The following is an 18109-nucleotide window of genomic DNA, read 5'->3' as shown; positions in this document are numbered from 1 at the left end:
CTGTTTACATAACGTGATCAGCTGTCATTGTCTGACAGCTGATCACGTGGTAAGGGGCCAGGATTGACCCCTTACTTACTCCGATCTGTGATCACCCAAGTCTCACTGATTCGGTGATCACAGCACGCGCCGTGCATGCCCTGCAGGGGGGTGCGCGGGGAGCGTGCAGAGGGGAGGATGTCCATTGACGGCCTCCCGGTTAAGTAGATCTGTGCTGTAGCTATCATTAGAGTATAGCGTGGATCTGAAGGGGTTAATAAGGCAAAAAGCATTGTATGAAGCAGAGTAACAACAACCAGCAGAAAGACATCTAAAGTCATTTTGACTATTCTAATGATTACAATGTTGCCTTATGTGAAATCTCCATTAATAGCTGTAAAATATTGTAATTATGAATATATTTCATTTAGCTTGCATCTATGTAGGGCGTATAACATAGCTTCACAGGAGTGTCTGTTAGACAGACAATTTGGTGCCTATGCTTTTGTATCTAAACAATGGGACCCAAACCTCATTGTTCTACACTTATTCACGTCAAAGAATCCCATGTTTAGATATGCAATGAAGAGAGGCCAACCCACAATCAATACTTAACTTCCCGGGAAAAGGTCAAGTTAATCTCCCGCTCAGAATAGTCACAAGGATTTGCATTAAAAGGGGCTGACTTATGCAAAGTATAAGGATTGGAGATGTAGCAAGTCCTTAACCAGGAATAGGGAAGCCCATCAATCAGAGCCATGCCATACCAACCAATGAGGCATCAGCCTGTAATGATATACACAGACTAGATGGGAGGGAAACACACACTTTATGGTAGAGCAGCCATCAGAATGGAACCTTGGTGGAAATGGTAACTATGGGAAAGGTCTATATTTTATTTGTAACTAAATATGTTTATCTTATGTCTTTTCTGTCCTACTGTTTGTAGATTAATGTTTTAAGGAATATACTCTGTATTCCTTCATGAAATCCATGATTGTTACCCTTTTCCTGTATAATTAGATAGACTGTTGTGTATTAGTATAGGCCTACTTTACTATATACCAGTACATTTTTGTTATTGTCTTAAAGCTTTCACTCATGGTCAGAGAACTCTCATTTAACCCAAATCATATCTGAGAGATATTAAATCTCAAATATAGTAAACGGGTAACAACAAGTTAATTTTGATTAGTTATTTTGGATTACTATACTAGTGTTTAGCACTCTTTGCACGCAAACGATAAATGTACTTTTTCTTGTATACTGTTAAATGTATATCAGTTTATACCTGTAGTGTAAATACATCTTCTTGCATGCTGGCCTATTGGATGGCAGCATGTTAGGTGAATAAATACAGTGCAGAACCCCTTTAAACAAGGGGTGGTGCCCCAACCCTTTCACTGCCAGAGCTGTTGTTACATTTTTTGCACACATTTAAAAAATAATTTTAGGCCTGGACCTTAGTTAAACCTCCTAAACATTATATATTTTCTGAAAGCAAACACCCATGAGAATAAAATGCTGGTAGTTCCAATTTTTTATGCCACACAATATTTGTGCACTGGTTTATCAAGTGTAAAAGTTCAGTACAATATACACTATTTTTAGGACACATGAATGCAATATATTATCCAATTTTGTTTTTGTAAAATATAAAAAATGAGGTTGCATCGAGTAAATAGATACCCAACAAGTCAAGCTTTAAATTTGCATGTGCCTGCTAAATGACAACAAATTTTGTTACCCTATATGTTCCACAGGTGATGCTTTAAAAGTCCCTAGAGGTCATCAGGTTAGAGTTAAACATGATTGCCTATAATTATTGCTCTCACTCTGGTGTGTACGGCATGTAAAATGTATTTCACAAGCAACGTTTTCATTCGTAAGTGTCCCTGACTGGTGCATTTATGTTTGTATGTCCGTGTATGTGGAGCAGGGTGGGCAATGGACCATGACAATAGTCACCAGGACAAATAGAGAAGTGAATCTCCCAAAGACACACACAGAAATGTTTGTGCTAACCCTTATTTACTCTATCCAAAACTATTAAAAAAAAAAAAAAGTTTTGATACATTTTAATTCTGTGATTTTCCACCCAATAAACCCACTTCCTAAGTTTCCACCAACTGTTGTTTTTGGCATTGTGTTAGAGCTGTGACATATGAATGAAAATAATCTGCAGTAGAAAGCTTTATGTGTAGTAGTACAACTGTACTTTCAGGCTTAAGAAAACAGAAAGGGTCAATACCCTTCAAAATCCATCATTTCATTTGTGAGAAAAATCCTTTATTAAACGCTGCATGGTATATTACCCAGAACTATACAAGTGTAAACTCTAAGGATCCATTGTGTAATAGAAAACTACTAAATAGATTGACTAAAAAGGTGAAATGTGACTGCTCATTTTAAAATTAATTTTACTTAAATATTTATAAAAACATAATGGGTTGTGAGGTTTGGGAAGTCAAAGACCAAAAACAAGCCTTCTCTCTGCAGGAAAACTCTTTGCCCATGCTGTGCATTCTAACTCTTTAAAATAATGTCTAATTCAATGTTTTTATGTCCTCTTATAACCCCAAAAGCTGTGTGCAGGGACAGTCAGGGCCACTGATATAATGAATGTTACAGAAGAGAGAAAGATTGCAAAGAGGCACTTACGTGGATGTAAAATATCTGTGGTGTTCCAATGGGTTGCAGACAGATGGAAAGAAGAGAGATGGTTCGAAATAAAAGAGAATGCAAGTGAGATGGAGCCAAACAGACAACCAAAAGGAAAGGATGAGCTCAAATTAAATATGTGAACACATTGTGTAATGACAGCAAATGAAAATGAAATCAGAATTTGAAAATAATGAAAATGATTAGAGAGCCTTCAGTTCTGGTTAAGTTCCATGTCAATAAATGTCCCATACAGTATCCTTGATAGAGCATTTGGAAAAATGCTAAACCACCAATACTAAGCCTTTGCCCTGTATTGAAATCAATACATATAAATATTCTGCAAAAGCAATGAAGGGCTATAATTCAAAGTAACAATTTCCCCATTATTATCATTATTTTTTTTTTTTTCAGATACTGTTTTTTTTCTGAAAATACACTGGCAGAAAATAAATATTTATTAACATAAGCCAGACTCAAATAACTTAAATTAATGCTAGAAATAAGTGTTAACACTCAAAAGTAGAATATTTAGGTTCTGTTTTGTGTTTGCCAAACATGCCTTCAAGTCCCACCAAGTAATCGCACTTATACAGATATAAAGTGTTTTGTGTCTAAGTAATGGAATTTAACTTCCTGTGTGGATGTTCACTAAGCAAGAACTGCAGGTGGGACTTGACATGTTTGGGAAACTTTGCCCTATGTAATACATTCAAAACCTCCACACCTTGGACCTCTGAACGCATCTTAAAAACCACACATATTTTATTATAAAGCATCTTAAATCATGAACTGTATAACAGCAAACAAAGGGGTCTATATTTATATTAACAAATAAAGAGAATTAAAAAAGAAATCAATACATAATTATTGATTCTATCACAGTAATAAATCACCTGTTTGCCAACGAATATATAACTTAAAACCATGAGTCATTTTTTTTGTAATAACTTATTTTTAAATATTTTTTATTGTCGTCAGATGATCATATTTTGATTTTGATATACCAGTTCTGCTATACTCCAAATTAACAAATCCACACTACACAGGTAAGCAACTACAAAAGTGATAAAATACATAAACAAATGTTATATTTTCATTTTGGCAAACACACTGAATTTTTTTTAAACATACAAAGCCTTTTAAACCCCTTTAAACTGAAATTGTGATCCACTTTAATTGATAGGACAAGTGATGGCAGCAATGTTCTTGTGGAGTAACTGTTTCCTCAAATCAATTTAAGGCCCATTCTCTTACAAAATAATAATATTGTGGAAAAGGGTGGCAAAAACAAGTGCATCAACATCAAATATGATCCATATTATAAATATGGATAAACTTTTCAATAGTAAAACAACTAATTAAAAAAATAACATATTTGATTATGTGCTGAGTGAATAAATACACAACCTGAGTGAACAGAATGGCAAATGCACCCCATACCAAGAAATATTTTAAGTGGACCTTTCCATTTGCTAAGCATGTAAAGATAGTGGTACACTCATCATCAGCCCTATCAATTGTATCAAACACGCTTCTTCTTATCCTCAACACATGAAGCCTACATTGACTAAATGAATAATCTGCTTGGCTGCTGATACATGCAGAGAGCAGTGACATTTGACTGCCACTGGAAGGGAAGATGCCTCTTTAACATGTGGGCCATTACCAGCCTGTATTCATTGTTTCTTTGCTCTGTACAGGGCAAGATGGTAGCACTCAACAGGGAATATCTGGGTCTTGGTGAATAGATTAAAGGCTATGTTTACCTTTTCTACCATGTTACAACTCTATGTAGTGTGTAACATTTCACGTGGTGCAAATACCACACCCCACTCCATCCTCACACCACTTCCCCTACAAGAATGAGCCAAAATTGTGCAATATGCTGTGTCACCTCCACTTACATGATGACCAGACACAATTAATAAAGGGTGCAAGGGGACATTTTTGTAACCTTGCCTCTGAAGAAGTGGCTGCATGTAATACAACTCTTTTGCAAGTGAACAGCAGCAATTTGTAACCAGCTTCCTGCAGCTAAGCAGCTCATAGGTTTTTTGACTGCCTCACCAGAAGATTGCCACTGTATGAATCCTATGTGTTCCATTGATTAGTAACATTTCAATTTTAATTTTAAAAACAGACTCTGTATGTTTGAAAACATTCCAATGTTTGTATCAAGATGACATAATAAATATTAGAAATAAAATCTGTTTAGGTGTTTAAGCATCTTGTTAGTTGCTGAACTGTGTATTTTAGGTTTGTCTTTTTAAGTTGTAAAGGCAGAAGGTTTTTTATTTTAATGCATTCTATGCATTAAGATAGAAAAAAACCTTCTGTGTGTAGCAGCCTCCCCAGCACAATGTAATTACTTACCTGAGCCCCATCTCTCTCTAGTGATGTCCACAAATGTCTAAGCCATCTGGGACACTCCTCCTGATTGTCTGAGACACAGCAGCGGCACCATTGGCTCCCGTGGCTGTCGATCTAGAGAATTCTCTGGAACTATAGCCTATAGTCTCTGGCTTAGAAGAACCAATAAGGGGGCTTTTGGATTAGTCAATCCCTTCATTATAGAAGGGTGAGGTAACAGCAGCCATATTGACATTGGGGGTTATTTACTAAAGGCAAATCCACTTTGCACTACAAGTGAAAACTACAAGTGCAAAGTGCACTTAAAATTGCACTGAAAGTGCACTTGGAAGTGCAGTCGCTGTAGATCTGAGGGGGACATGCAAGGAAAATAAAAAACAGCATTTTAGCTTGCATATAATTGGATAATAAAATCAGCAGAGCTTCCCCTCATTTCAGATCTACCCCTCAGATTTACAGCATCTGCACTTCCAAGTGCACTTACAGTGCAATTTCAAGTGCACTTTGCACTTGTAGTGCAAAGTGGATTTGCCTTTCATCAATAACCCCCAATGTGCTTTATCTGTTGCGGTTTAAGCACAGGGTGTGCTACATAGGGAGAGATTGGTATAGGACTTGTAGGCACTGGCAGGTCTGTTAGAATAGATGTAATCCCTTATTAAATGCCTCGTAGGTACCAAATCTTGTATATCTTAGGGGGTCAAAGAGGTTTTACTTTGTTTAATTCTTTGTTGCATCTCAATACTGCTGATGTCCTGTCGCCTCTTCACAGCCTGTATCTGCATATACTTACGTGATAAGACTGCATGTTTTTTTTTTTTTTTTTTTTTTTTACAGGGCACCTTTTCTAGTCGTTACTGGCTTCAATACATTTTTTACTCTTGGGTCTTTTTTAAATCATCACAACAGTGAAATATGTCTGAGCAATGTGCATCAGCACATCAGTTTATGGTTTCTTTTAGAGAGATTGTGGCAGGGTGATTTACAAGCAGGAGGTTGTGGGAGTCAGAAGCAGAGTATTGTCAATGCAGAACGCAAAGTGCTCAAACAAGGACCTTTATTTATTAGTTGTCACCATATAACACAAGCTGCCCAAAAAAATTACCTTTATATCAGTATCACTAGTTTTTTTTTTATTGAGCGATTAGAAAAAATATTTTCCAAGTGACGTTTTTATGTAAAAGCTAATCTGAGATTTTGCTAATTGGGTTATATATACTTTAATAAACTATGCTTGAGTTATTTGAACTTCAGTGCTCGGGTACATTCTCCTATGTGACCCGTTCAAAGATCTTTACACCAAAAAACCTTTTTAAGGACTAATATCTGTCCACGACAACTGAATGACATCTAGCTTTCTAGAAACTTTCTTCTATGATTCTTTGTCTTTTCTCTTTTTTTAGATTATACGTTTTAGCTAGGGGTGTTTTTAGCACATCAGGCAGTTGCTGCTTCCAGCTAATTCAAGTGCTGCTTTTTTCATAGCACCTCATTGTATCATTTAAATTAAAATGTAAAAATCCTGTGCACCCTAGTCACCACTCATCCTCATCCCAGAGACACCACATTTCCATTTTTTTTTTTAATATCAGAACATTAGCTTGGTTTGGTTAAAAATGGCCAGCAGCAAGATAGTAAAAAAATATGACCAGGCAGAATAGGCTAAAAGGTGAAGACACAAAACAAGTCAGGTGTTTTTCTACACTAGAAAATTAGCTGTATCATCTCAGACTTAAAAGAAATGACCAGCAGCAGGGCAGTTTTGTTATCAAATTGAAAAAGGGAAGAGGGCTTAGACACAAGGCAGCTGTTTTGTATAACCATATACATTGAATACTGCCCCAGAGACACGTCAGAAAAATTGACCAACACCAAATGATTGTTTATGGTGTCCGGGTTGAATAGTCAAAATGGTGCATAAACAAAAAAAAATGAATTTGTTTTCTCCAATAAAGATTCAGACACACATACAAATGAAAAAATAAGCAGAGGCAGGGCAGTATGAGCAGTTCAAATTAGGCCATAGTCAGTTTCTTGCTGCATGTGTTTATATCACAGTGATTGATTCACCACCGGCGAATGTTTGGTAAAATCGCATGTCCCTTAGAGTACCCAAAAGGCTGCTACTTGGGAGCCATTCTACAGCAAAGTCTATCACTCCTTGGGGGGGGGGGGGGGGGGGGCATTGGCGAATTCAAGGCACCTCCTTGGACTCTGCTCCTCAGCTCGTGGCAGATTGGCAGCTTTGTCACCACTTTTTCAAAAAAGGTACAAGTTCAAATGTGGAGACACAAGATAACACAAGATAATGAGAACAAAGCCAAATGTTGAGACAAAAGGCATTTAGTGTTAACTTCCAAAAAATACAGATTCAGCCCTTTTTGGGGTTTAAGGAGGGCATATGTTAGTGTTGGGCTGCCCAGACTGTGAACTACAGGAAGGGAGCAATTTTTAACAGTTCTTCACCATATATTATTCAGGGGCACTATCTTCTTTTCCCACTGGTATGCCATGGAAAAGACTACAGCAGTCACACTTATCTGCAAGTTCCCACAAACAAAACACAACTTGTGTTTTTTTTTTATATTTATATTGTCATATTGATATATGTTATATTGTCTCTACCCATGTTTGTTTGATTTGGGAAGGGATGGCCTTACAAGGAAATAAAATATAAAAGCTGTAAATAGGTCAAAATAAAAATAGTAAAATAAGTGATGGCAAGCAGAAATGTGTTATTTTGGGGCCACCCAGTACAGGAACATTGTGCTTAATATGGGAGGAATTACAGTTAATGTTTTATATGAGTGATCCCATCTACTAGGCCAGAAAGTGGTTGCTATAGCAAAAACACAAGAGTGATTGCTTCACTAATCCCTGCCCCATCACAGCTCCACATTTTAGTTTGTCTCCAATGCTTAGTCACTGGCCGTTGGGGGGTGGGGTGGGGGGCAATGGTTCCCAGTTTCCCTGAGCCTCTCCTCATGGAGGGAGGGGGAGTTCAATTAGCAATGGTTGACACCTACAACCACCATGTAGCTCCTCTACCTCTCTTTTTAGGTTTTTTTTTTTTTTTTTTAGGATGGAGTGGTCAAACAATTCTGCTGGATGCAGTGATAGCAAGTTTCAAGGGTTCTGGTGGAGGGTTGGTGGTGTAGGAGGAAACGGTTATATCAGCATTGCCAGCTTCTTCTGACAAAAAATACAGTATTTTGGGGCCATAACTTCTGAAAGTCAACACACACAAAAAATATATTTTTTAAATTGATATCAGTCAAATGAAAGTAGTTTGGGGTGCACTTGCTCTCTGTAATTGGTCAGTCAAAAATAAGCTGCCAAAGTACAGTGTGGCTGAGAATTTCACTTAAATCCTTTAATCCTGGTTCCAAAATACAATGTAAGGCATCCCTCAAACCTGTTTTGTAAAATATCACATGGCAGTACCTAACTGTTAAACTGGGCAGAGTCTACTAACTGGACTCAGCTGGACTCTGGTTTCAGAGGGTTTCAAACAGGATGTTAAACCCCCTACAAATTTAATTCAGGTAGACACCAATCTGTACTGCTGAAGATTTACTGTAAATGCCCACTGTCTATCTGAATTACCATGTCTTAAAAAGTGGAATGTTGTAAAATCTGGCTACTCAAGATGCCAATCAGCCTGAACAGGGTCCCGGCTCACCCTAGCTGCTTCTTTCAGAGATTCTATGTAATCCTATCCCTGGACTTCTTTCTTTGAGCTGATATCCTTTATATATTTTGTTTTCAAATGATTTATAATAAAATATCTTTTATTTAATGATTTGAACAGAGGCCTAAGTGGACAATTTGTATGCTTTTTACTGTAACTGCAATAGACTTCTGTTAGCAATTTAAACCAAACACATTTACAATATTTATTCTGATGCCTGTAACTCAAAAAAGTCAATCAGAAATCATCAGTCACTACAAAGAGTACTGATTTCTATTAGGCTGTCCTGTAGAATGTTACTAATTTAAACTCTGTTAAAGACATTCAATAGAAATTCACAAGTGTTAATAAGGTTCTAATGAGGCTTTAGTGCTTTGCAGCTAGCAGTAACTCAGCAATACAGTTTCCCTTTGTTTGCTCCCATTGCAGCATATAGTTTTTACTATGCACTAGTGAAATTAGAATTTCTTTTGCCAGGCTAATAAAATGTTTTTAGTATGTTGGCATCAAGCAAATATGCCAGCTCAAGCTTGCCATATTTGTCAGTTCTTACAACAAAATATTTGAAATTCAACAATAACCTGAAGGGAAATATTAGATCATTATTGCATTGCAACTTTTATATCAAACTGTAGCTTACAACTGTGAATTCCTATTGAATTGCTTTGCTTTTATATGAATTTTTCAGTCATTTATGCTGCAGTGCCTGCTACTGATAAAATAGATTTTTCTTGTACAGGTTCTGTAAATGTACTAACGTTCATATGTAAATGATTTATGCATCCATTTATACATTGTTATCTTGGCGTGATCCTTTCAGCACAGAGTCACTTGTATAGAATGACATACTGTACCTGCTAAAAAGGAAGTCACTATATTTACCTTTCCAGTGGCCCATTTGTTGAAATGCCACTTCTTCACTGCTTTCCAGCTACTACAGGTATATGACAGATCAGATGGGCCGAATGCATATTTCCCTCACAGCGTATAAAGGTTTCTTTTACCTGCTTGTATTTCCCATTGTGATGTACACACCAGTAGGAGAAACCACAGCGTGCAGCAGGGGAACAGGTCTCCACACACCTAGAAGTGTGGAATATATGCTGTGGACAGCAAACAGGAATGTTTCAACTAACAAGCCATCAGAAAGAATGAGTGTAGCAACTATTCTTTTGGCAGGTAAGTAAATCTATATAGGTGATTTTGTCACTTTAATGTATAAGTGAGTATAAGTGAGGCCTTTGAAGGTCAAGAATCAAATAATTTAGTACCCAAATTTGTCTTCTGGATATAATGTGTTACATCCCTCCTTTGGATGTTAAAAAACACATTCCGTATAATTTTAGTACTGTACAAAGACAATGCCTGAGAAAAGTGAGACAGTACAATTTACTTTTTTTTAAACCATGCTATAGCACAACTTAGATCTTTATTGCATATTGTGCAAGCAACAATGCCAGAGAAGAAGAAGGGAACCATGCTTAGCCTAACACTTAAAGTGAAATATTTACTATCCATTAAAGAGGTTCTTTACCAGCTAAATATTAAAATTTACTTCCAATTGTTTTACCCTTGAAGTAAGTCCAAGCTGGCCTTTGGTTTAATCAACTTTTTACCTTCCTTTCTGCTCTGTCATTGGCTGCTTATCATTTCAACAAGACAACCAATCACAAAACAATAGGAAATACAAAAAGGATTCTGATGTGTGTCATAGAAATTATTACCAAGGACAACTTGTGTCAAGACACGGTTTAGTAAATGAAACCTGCAACTAGATAGAGAAAAAAATGTATTCTTGCCCCTTAAATGGAAAATGATATTAAAAAGTCATCAAATAATTTTCTATGTGTCTTTAAAATTAAAGAAGTTGCACTCAGCTTACTTACAAAGTGACCATTCTATACATTTGTGGCTAAGAAAAGAGCAATGACAATTATTAATATTAGTTTTAAAATATTAGTATTATGAATATCAATGCAACTAAAATAATCCAAGTGACACGGCAATAAAAATAGTAGAAAGCTCCAAATGTACTTACGAACTGGCTGGGTGATAAAATCAAAGAGTGGACATGATTCGCCAATACCCTTGCCATTGATAGCTGATAGTTTCACAACATAAGATGTTTCTGGCCTGAGTCCAGTTATTGTAAGAGAACCCTCTGAACCCTCTGCAAACACAAAAAAGTCACATGACTTAAGAGACAACCCTCAACCTCTATGGAAAACAGTGTAAGCATAACAAGGTAATGTTTACAATGGTTTACAGGATTTTAAAAGAGAAGTATGTCCAAGGCTTTTTTGGCCATACTTCACATGTGGGACACAAGAGCGCACTTAATTTTGCTCTCCTGATGTCAAAGAACTGCTCCTGGCTCTGGAAGGATTTTGATCATATTGTTAGGATACACTCAGCTGCCTAATTGACAGTTGACTTTGGCTCTCAGCGCGCAGCTGAGAGTTGAAGGCAAGTGTGCCTACCCTCTCTCCTGCCTGGGGCTCCAGTGAAAGCTGGAGGGGCAGGGTGGAGAGGGGTGACTGACAGTTACTGCTATCTGCACTGAGCAGACAACTGAGCGATCGTCAATCATGTGATCGCTCAGTTCTTTGTTTTAGAGCCGACATGGGACAGCTGCAGCTTTACACTATACATCTCCTTTAAGGGGCTATTTTAAACAAGTAAAAGGTACTTGTCCCAGATTTAAGTGAATACAGAGGCTCTAAGTAGTATTACATGAACTAATAACACAGTAAAGGATATCAGAACACAACAATCTAAGAAATCAAGAGGCCCTTTAATTTATATACATTTAAAATTGTAATTTATAATATTAATGTATTGCAAAAGCATGGGGGGGGCATAGGTAAACTGAAACAGTCACCAACTGAGAACTGTAGAGGCAAAATATTTTCATCTTAGTTCATGACAAGTAACACTGGATTATTATCAAGTGGCATTGATCTTGTCAAAAGATTTTTTTTTCATTACAGTACAGAATAGAGCAGTATTAGTAAGGCTCTTTTAGAAAACATATGAAAAGAACCTGGAAAATACATGTCGGTATATAATCGCTGAGAAATTTAAGAATCCGATTATTTATTATTAAGTCCATGGCAATTCACCTATAATTGCTACATCAGTTGACCTCTAAACCAAAAACTTTCTACTGAGACATGATACTTTTAATTTGCTACTGATTTAAAAAAGCAAAAACTCTTGATCTAGACATTATATTATTTTCTAATTAGGTTCATGGAATAGAAGAGTCAAGACAGAAAGGGCATTATAACATCTTTTCAATTACCATCCCGGGCACTAAAATTGGCAGTCTGCCATATCTCTGCTCCTGTTGCTCTCCACTCTGCCTTGTACTTAAGAATGGGCACTCCGCCTGTGGAATCTGGTTCTTCAAACTCAACCATTGCTGTGCTAGAATAAGATTCCACCTTGAGAATAGTTGGTGATGATGGGGTCTCTGCCAATTAGGAAAAATTACGTAATTAACAATAACTATTTAAACAAAACAGAGAAGAAAATATATGAAGAATAAGAGTTACAGTAAAGATAGATAGATAGATAGATAGATAGATAGATAGATAGATAGATAGATAGATAGATAGATAGATAGATAGATAGATAGATAGATTTGTTGCCGTCACTTCTTGGTTACATTTTTCACTGACACACAAAGTAAGAAAAATATTTTACATTATTACAAAGAAGAAAACTTTTCTTCAACCTAAAAAGGGAGATTTCCCTTTATTTCCAGTTCCATTTATACAGTAGGAAGTGGGGAAAAATGTCTCCAGCAAGTATGCAGACAACAAAAAATTACCTGACAGAACATTTAACCCGCCACTTCTCTATCCAACAACTAAACAAAAAATGTATTAGTTGAAGCTGTACTTTACTTTGTACTTTACTGTATTTTTGAAATTCTAAATTTGTTAAAGTGCATACTTGAAACATGCTGTTAAAAAAATGATTGTAATATGATTGTGATTCTAATATGAATGATTACAAAGACATAAATAAAATAGAAGGCGTGCACACCTAGTGCATTACCAAAAATATTTAATCAAAAATTTTAATCGATAAAAAATGGATACTCACAAGATGGCAAATAGACATAAGCAATAAAAACACAGTGCTCAACAGGATGGACACAGATGTGCCATATACACAACATGGGGTGTACAGCTGATGCGTTTCGGGGGCGCACCCCCTTCCTCAGAGCAAAGCTACTCTGAAAACCTTAGGACAAGCGCTTAAAATAGAAATTACCTTCATACAGGAAACCCACCCCCAAATGAGACCACCCCCAAAAGAGGCGGGGGAAAGGAAAACAGCAAAAAAATTAGATTAAGAAAACTTAAATTAAAAAAAAAATCACTTTCATCATAATTGCCTTGCATTACAATGTAATAAACTGCAACTGACTTTAAAAATGTCAGAGCCACAAAATATTAGAACCTCAAAATATTAGTATTGATGATGTCACATCCCTGGCAGAAGTGAAGACCATGTGCCCAGAGGAAAGATAAAAAAAGAGAGATTTGAAAAAATAATAACATTTATCAAAATAAATAATAAATAAACAAATGAAAATGACTGTTAAATATATATGTATATATATATAGATATATCTATATATAGATATATATAGATATATCTATATATATATGAAATTGAATAGAAAAAATGAAATGTGAAGTACTAATAAATTCTTAAAAAGCATTAAGATAATAATAAGATATAGGATATATACTGTTAGTAGATTCTTAAACAGCACTGGACCTGTTTCTGCCAGAGAGCCAAGGAGCTTCAAATGTATATGCAAAATGGTTATATATAAAAAAAACTATTTGAAATTGATAATACAATTTATAATAATCCTACTTGGATGTATAATTGTAAAGAATGTAAAAAAAGAAAAAAAATATGTGAAAAAAATAATAATAATAGTAACACTATTAATACTGATTATATAGTAAGGCAAACCGCTCATAAAAATCAAAATGAATAGATGGACAAAAAAGACTAAGATGAAGGCCCTACATCAGGGTGTAAAATTCCAGCTCTACATTAAAGTTCCTCGGAGTTAAAGACCCTAACCGGTGTATCCAAAAGGTCTCTCTCCTACATAATCTCTTAAACCGCCGTCCTATGTCTGCATCCTCACCCACGATATCCAACCCAACCAACCTCAGACCAGATGGATTTTGTTTGTGAAGGGGTAGTGAATGCTTGTCAAAACCTTTTCGGATGTTCCGTTTGTGTTCCCCGAAACATGTACGTAGGGTACGTATTGTACGACCCACGTAAGACCACAGGGGCATACCAGACAGTAGACAACGAACTGTGACCCACAGTTGATGAATTGTCGAATGGCATGGCTCTGGCCATCACTATCTACAACTTCCCTCTTCTTATGCCACATGTAGTGACAAGCTCCAAAATTGGGAACTCCACACTTGAAGCTGCCTTTTTGATCAAATATACTACTGTAGTTGGCGTGAAGTGTGGTTTTCTGTGTACAAACTCTACTTGGGGCAATGAAGCCCCTCAGATTCCTAGGTCTGTGGAAGATGACATTTGGGCGTTCTGGGAGAACATTGGTGAGACAAGGGTCACAGTGGAGAATGCCCCAGTATTTTTCTATAATCCATTTTATCGGAAAGGCTCTGTTGTTAAAACGGGTACTAAAGGTAATGTCTAAACAGCTGCTGGATCTGATACTCTTAGCCGGGGCCTCACCACCATTGTTGGTACACGTGACCTCAAGTTGATGACATTTACTGCTGGCTGCCACTAGTTACATCTGCCGATGTTTAGTATATGCTACCTCAATAATAGCCTGGTCATACCCCTTTTCCCGAAATGTCTTTTTCAATACACCACGTCATAGTCTGTCAGATGGGTACAGGTCCTTTGAAACTGGCAGAACTGGCCTAGGGGTACATTTTTGATCCATCTGGGGTGGTGATGGCTCCGGGCATGAAGGTAGGAATTACCTGCTGATGACTTGAAGTGAGTGTGGGAAATTATCAGATGTTCATCGTCTACCATTAGTTCAAGGTCCAAAAAGACCAACTTCTGATTGTCGTGAACATGGGTAAATTCAATCCCGAAGGGCAATGTGCATGGAAGGCTTCCAGCTGGCGGTCATTGCCATCCCAAATCACCAAAATATCGATACAGCGGGCATAGAGGACAAGGTTCACCCGAAGGGATTATTGGACCAAATGTGGAATTGCTCCCAATATCCCATAAATCAGTTGGCGTAACTCGGGGCGAACCTGACCCCCTTAGCTGTGCCCTTGATTTGTTTGTAATAATCATCCTGAACACAAAATAATTGTGTGTTAAGGTATATTCAATGCTCCGCACAATGAATGAGGTCTGCCTGGGATGCAGATGGTTTTTGCGTGCTATAAAATATTGGACAGCTTGTAATCCAAAGTTGTGCTGTATGGACGTGTACAGCGAGGCCACGTCTAATGGTAACCAATGGTATCCTGTCTGCCATTGGTACTGGGATAAGATCTCTAGCATGTGGTCAAATCTCAAACATAGGAAGGGAGCTGCACCACCATTTCTTGAAGGAAGTGATCAATATAACTTCCCATAGGGCTGGTGAGACTATCGATACCAGATATAATTGGTCTGCCTGGAGGCTTGATAGCATCCTTATGGATTTTGGAAATATGATTCATGAATGGTGTAAGTGGGTAGGGGCAGAGGAGGAAGAGCCATTTAGACTTGGACAAGACCTTGTCTTTAAGTGCCTCATACAACAGAGATTTCAGGGCTTCCTTGAATAGGCCAACTGGGTCCCCTTCAAACTTCATATAGGTGCTAGTGTCCCCAAGGAGTCTGTAAGCCTCTGTCAGATAATCCTGTCTGTCCTGGATCACCAGATTACCACCCTTGTTGGCCTGTCTAATGATGACCATGTCATTGTTTTTAAGTGACTCTAGTACTCTCTTCTCTTCCAACAACATGGAAAAGGAGTGATCCTGTGTGGCCTTAACACAGAGGTGTGCCAGTTCAGAGTAGACTATGTCATAAAAATGTGGTGCACATTCACTCCCGGATCAAAACAGCCAAAGATGAGCTCAATTCTTTTACCCATTTGGCTGCATTCTCCTACTGGGATAACCGTATCAATAATGAAATCATAGAATTTGAGCCTGATCTCATCAGCAGAAAATCATGTAAATTTGAGAGAGGACTATTTGCAGGGCTGGGAACACTGGTGGAAAAGGGAGAGACCCACAGGTGCCCCAGGCTGGGAAGTGTCTCGGGTCAAGTCTGCTCATCTTTCCAGTGCTTTAGATTCTGCCACCATCAGGAATCGCCCCTCCCAACATCAGATGGGCGAAGGCAAGCCTCCCCCTAGGGGCAGGCACTCGTCAGTTACCTCCCAAGTAGGTTGCTTTTCATCTTTGCTTTATGATGTATTTCATTTTATTACAAATTGTATTATCAGTTTCAGTTTTTATATATATATTATCATTTTGCATATACATATGAAGCTCCTTGTGCTCAAATATGAATTGTATCCTTATGTTGGGGTTGGCTCTCTGACACCACAGTTCCAGCGCTGTTTAAGAATCTACTAACAGTATTAGGGTTGTCCTGATACCGATACTGGCATCAGTCCTGTTACCGAGTATTTGCAGGAGTACTTGTACTCCTGCAAATGCTCCCGATGCCTAATCCAATACCTGGAAACTCAGGAAAAATGGGTGGGGCGGCGGGGGAAGTTATAATCAGCAATCCCCCTGTGTGGCTTTCAATAAAGCAGCCGAAAGCTGCAAAAGGGAGAGGAGGAGAAGCACACATGGAGATCGGTGATTATAACTTCCCCACGCTCCTGCTCCCCCGTCCCAGATTTTTCAGGATGGAGAGCAGAGGAAGGAGCCGGTAAATATGTCATTTACCATCTCCTTCCTTTTATAAATGAACAGAGTCAGCGATCACTGACTCTGTCCATTCATAACTGAGCATCGTAAACTGTGTTTACGATGCTTCAGTTTATGAATGGAGAGGAGCCGCTGTCTACTCTTCATTCATCTTCAGTGCAGCTGAGGCTGCTCAGAAAGGGACTGGGGAATCTCTATCCTCAGTCTCTTTCCATGTCTCAAAGACGAGATGTCAGGGGTCTGTTTAGACCCCTGACATCTCACCAAAGCCCCCCTACCCTAAGATTGAATAAAAAAAGAAAAAAAAAAGGAAGCATTGTAATAAATAAATATTCTAAAGTAAAAACGTAAAAATTATTAAAAAAATGATAAAATAAACACTGACTGTCCACTCCCCCCCCCAAAAAATAAAGAAAGAAAAGAAAGCATTGTAAATAAATAAATAAATAAATTAAAAAAAAAAATATATATATATATATATATATATATATATATATATATATATATATATATATATTCAGAAGGGTGAGGTGGACTACAGTCTCAGATGGCCGTGCTTAGCAATGATGCCCTCCCTCCCACAGGCTTCGACATAGAAAAAATTCAAAAACAAGGGATTGCTGCACAAACCGTATTTATTTTGAAATCTTCAAAAGGACATCACCACGACATCCATAAAATCAGGCATCCATAATAAACGTTTTTGGGCTATTGTAGATAACGCCCTTCATCAGAAGTCATGCCTATCTAATGAATATTCATATACGTATATATATATATACGTTTATTATGGATGTCTGATTTTATGGATGTCGTGGTGATGTCCTTTTGAAGATTTCAAAATAAATACGGTTTGTGCAGCAATCCCTTGTTTTTGGATATATATATATTATAAATTATAAAAAAATAAAATTGTAAAATTGTAAAAAAATAAATAAAATAAAAAGCTACTGACTGTGCTGCATATTAGTGCCACTGTCACATGATGGTATCAGTAATCAGTATCGGCGAGTACTTGAAAAAAGGTATCAGTACTTGTACTCGGTCTTAAAAAAGTGGTATCAGGACAACCATAAACAGAATATTTACTATATCTTATCATTATCTTATGCTTTTTAAGAATTTAGTAGTACATCACATTCCATTTTATCTATTCAGTTTCAATATTTATATATATTTTTTACAATATTTTTCATTTATTTATTTAGTATTTATTTTGATCCTTTTTTATAATTTTTTAATCTATCCTTTGGGGACACTTCGGTCTTGCACTTCGGCCACGGATGTTATATCACCCGCCCCTTCCGGCGGGGCTTGAAAGGATTGATTCTCCCTAGTGCTGGATTGCTTGAGGATGATATCGGGCAGGCAGATGGCCCATAGCCCGTGTGATTTTATCAGGCTCGGGCAAAGCACGCCATGGCCATGGCGTGTCCGTTTACACCCGAGTCCATCCTGGCACTTCCGGGTCTCAGAG

General features: G+C 37.4%; 1 protein-coding gene across 10 annotated transcripts in view; it reads right to left on the bottom strand.

Annotated features, from left to right (window-relative positions):
• Positions 1–18109, bottom strand: part of NCAM1 (neural cell adhesion molecule 1) — a 488278-nt gene that overhangs the window by 77822 nt on the left and 392347 nt on the right. For 6 of the 10 annotated variants that reach the window (XM_073603080.1, XM_073603079.1, XM_073603082.1 and 3 more), the window contains 3 exons: positions 12009–12179; positions 10743–10874; positions 2641–2655 (listed from right to left, as the gene is read on the bottom strand). In XM_073603080.1, coding sequence (XP_073459181.1) covers positions 2641–2655; positions 10743–10874; positions 12009–12179 — 318 coding nt within the window. The remainder of the gene's footprint in view (positions 1–2640; positions 2656–10742; positions 10875–12008; positions 12180–18109) is intronic. The other 4 variants (XM_073603081.1, XM_073603083.1, XM_073603089.1 and 1 more) reach the window with 1 other exon arrangement.

The sequence above is a fragment of the Aquarana catesbeiana genome, linkage group LG10 (genome assembly GCF_042186555.1).
Source record: "Aquarana catesbeiana isolate 2022-GZ linkage group LG10, ASM4218655v1, whole genome shotgun sequence".
In the NCBI taxonomy this organism is placed as follows: domain Eukaryota; kingdom Metazoa; phylum Chordata; class Amphibia; order Anura; family Ranidae; genus Aquarana; species Aquarana catesbeiana.
Note: the sequence above shows the minus strand (reverse complement) of the source record. Positions and strands in the feature narration are given on the sequence as shown.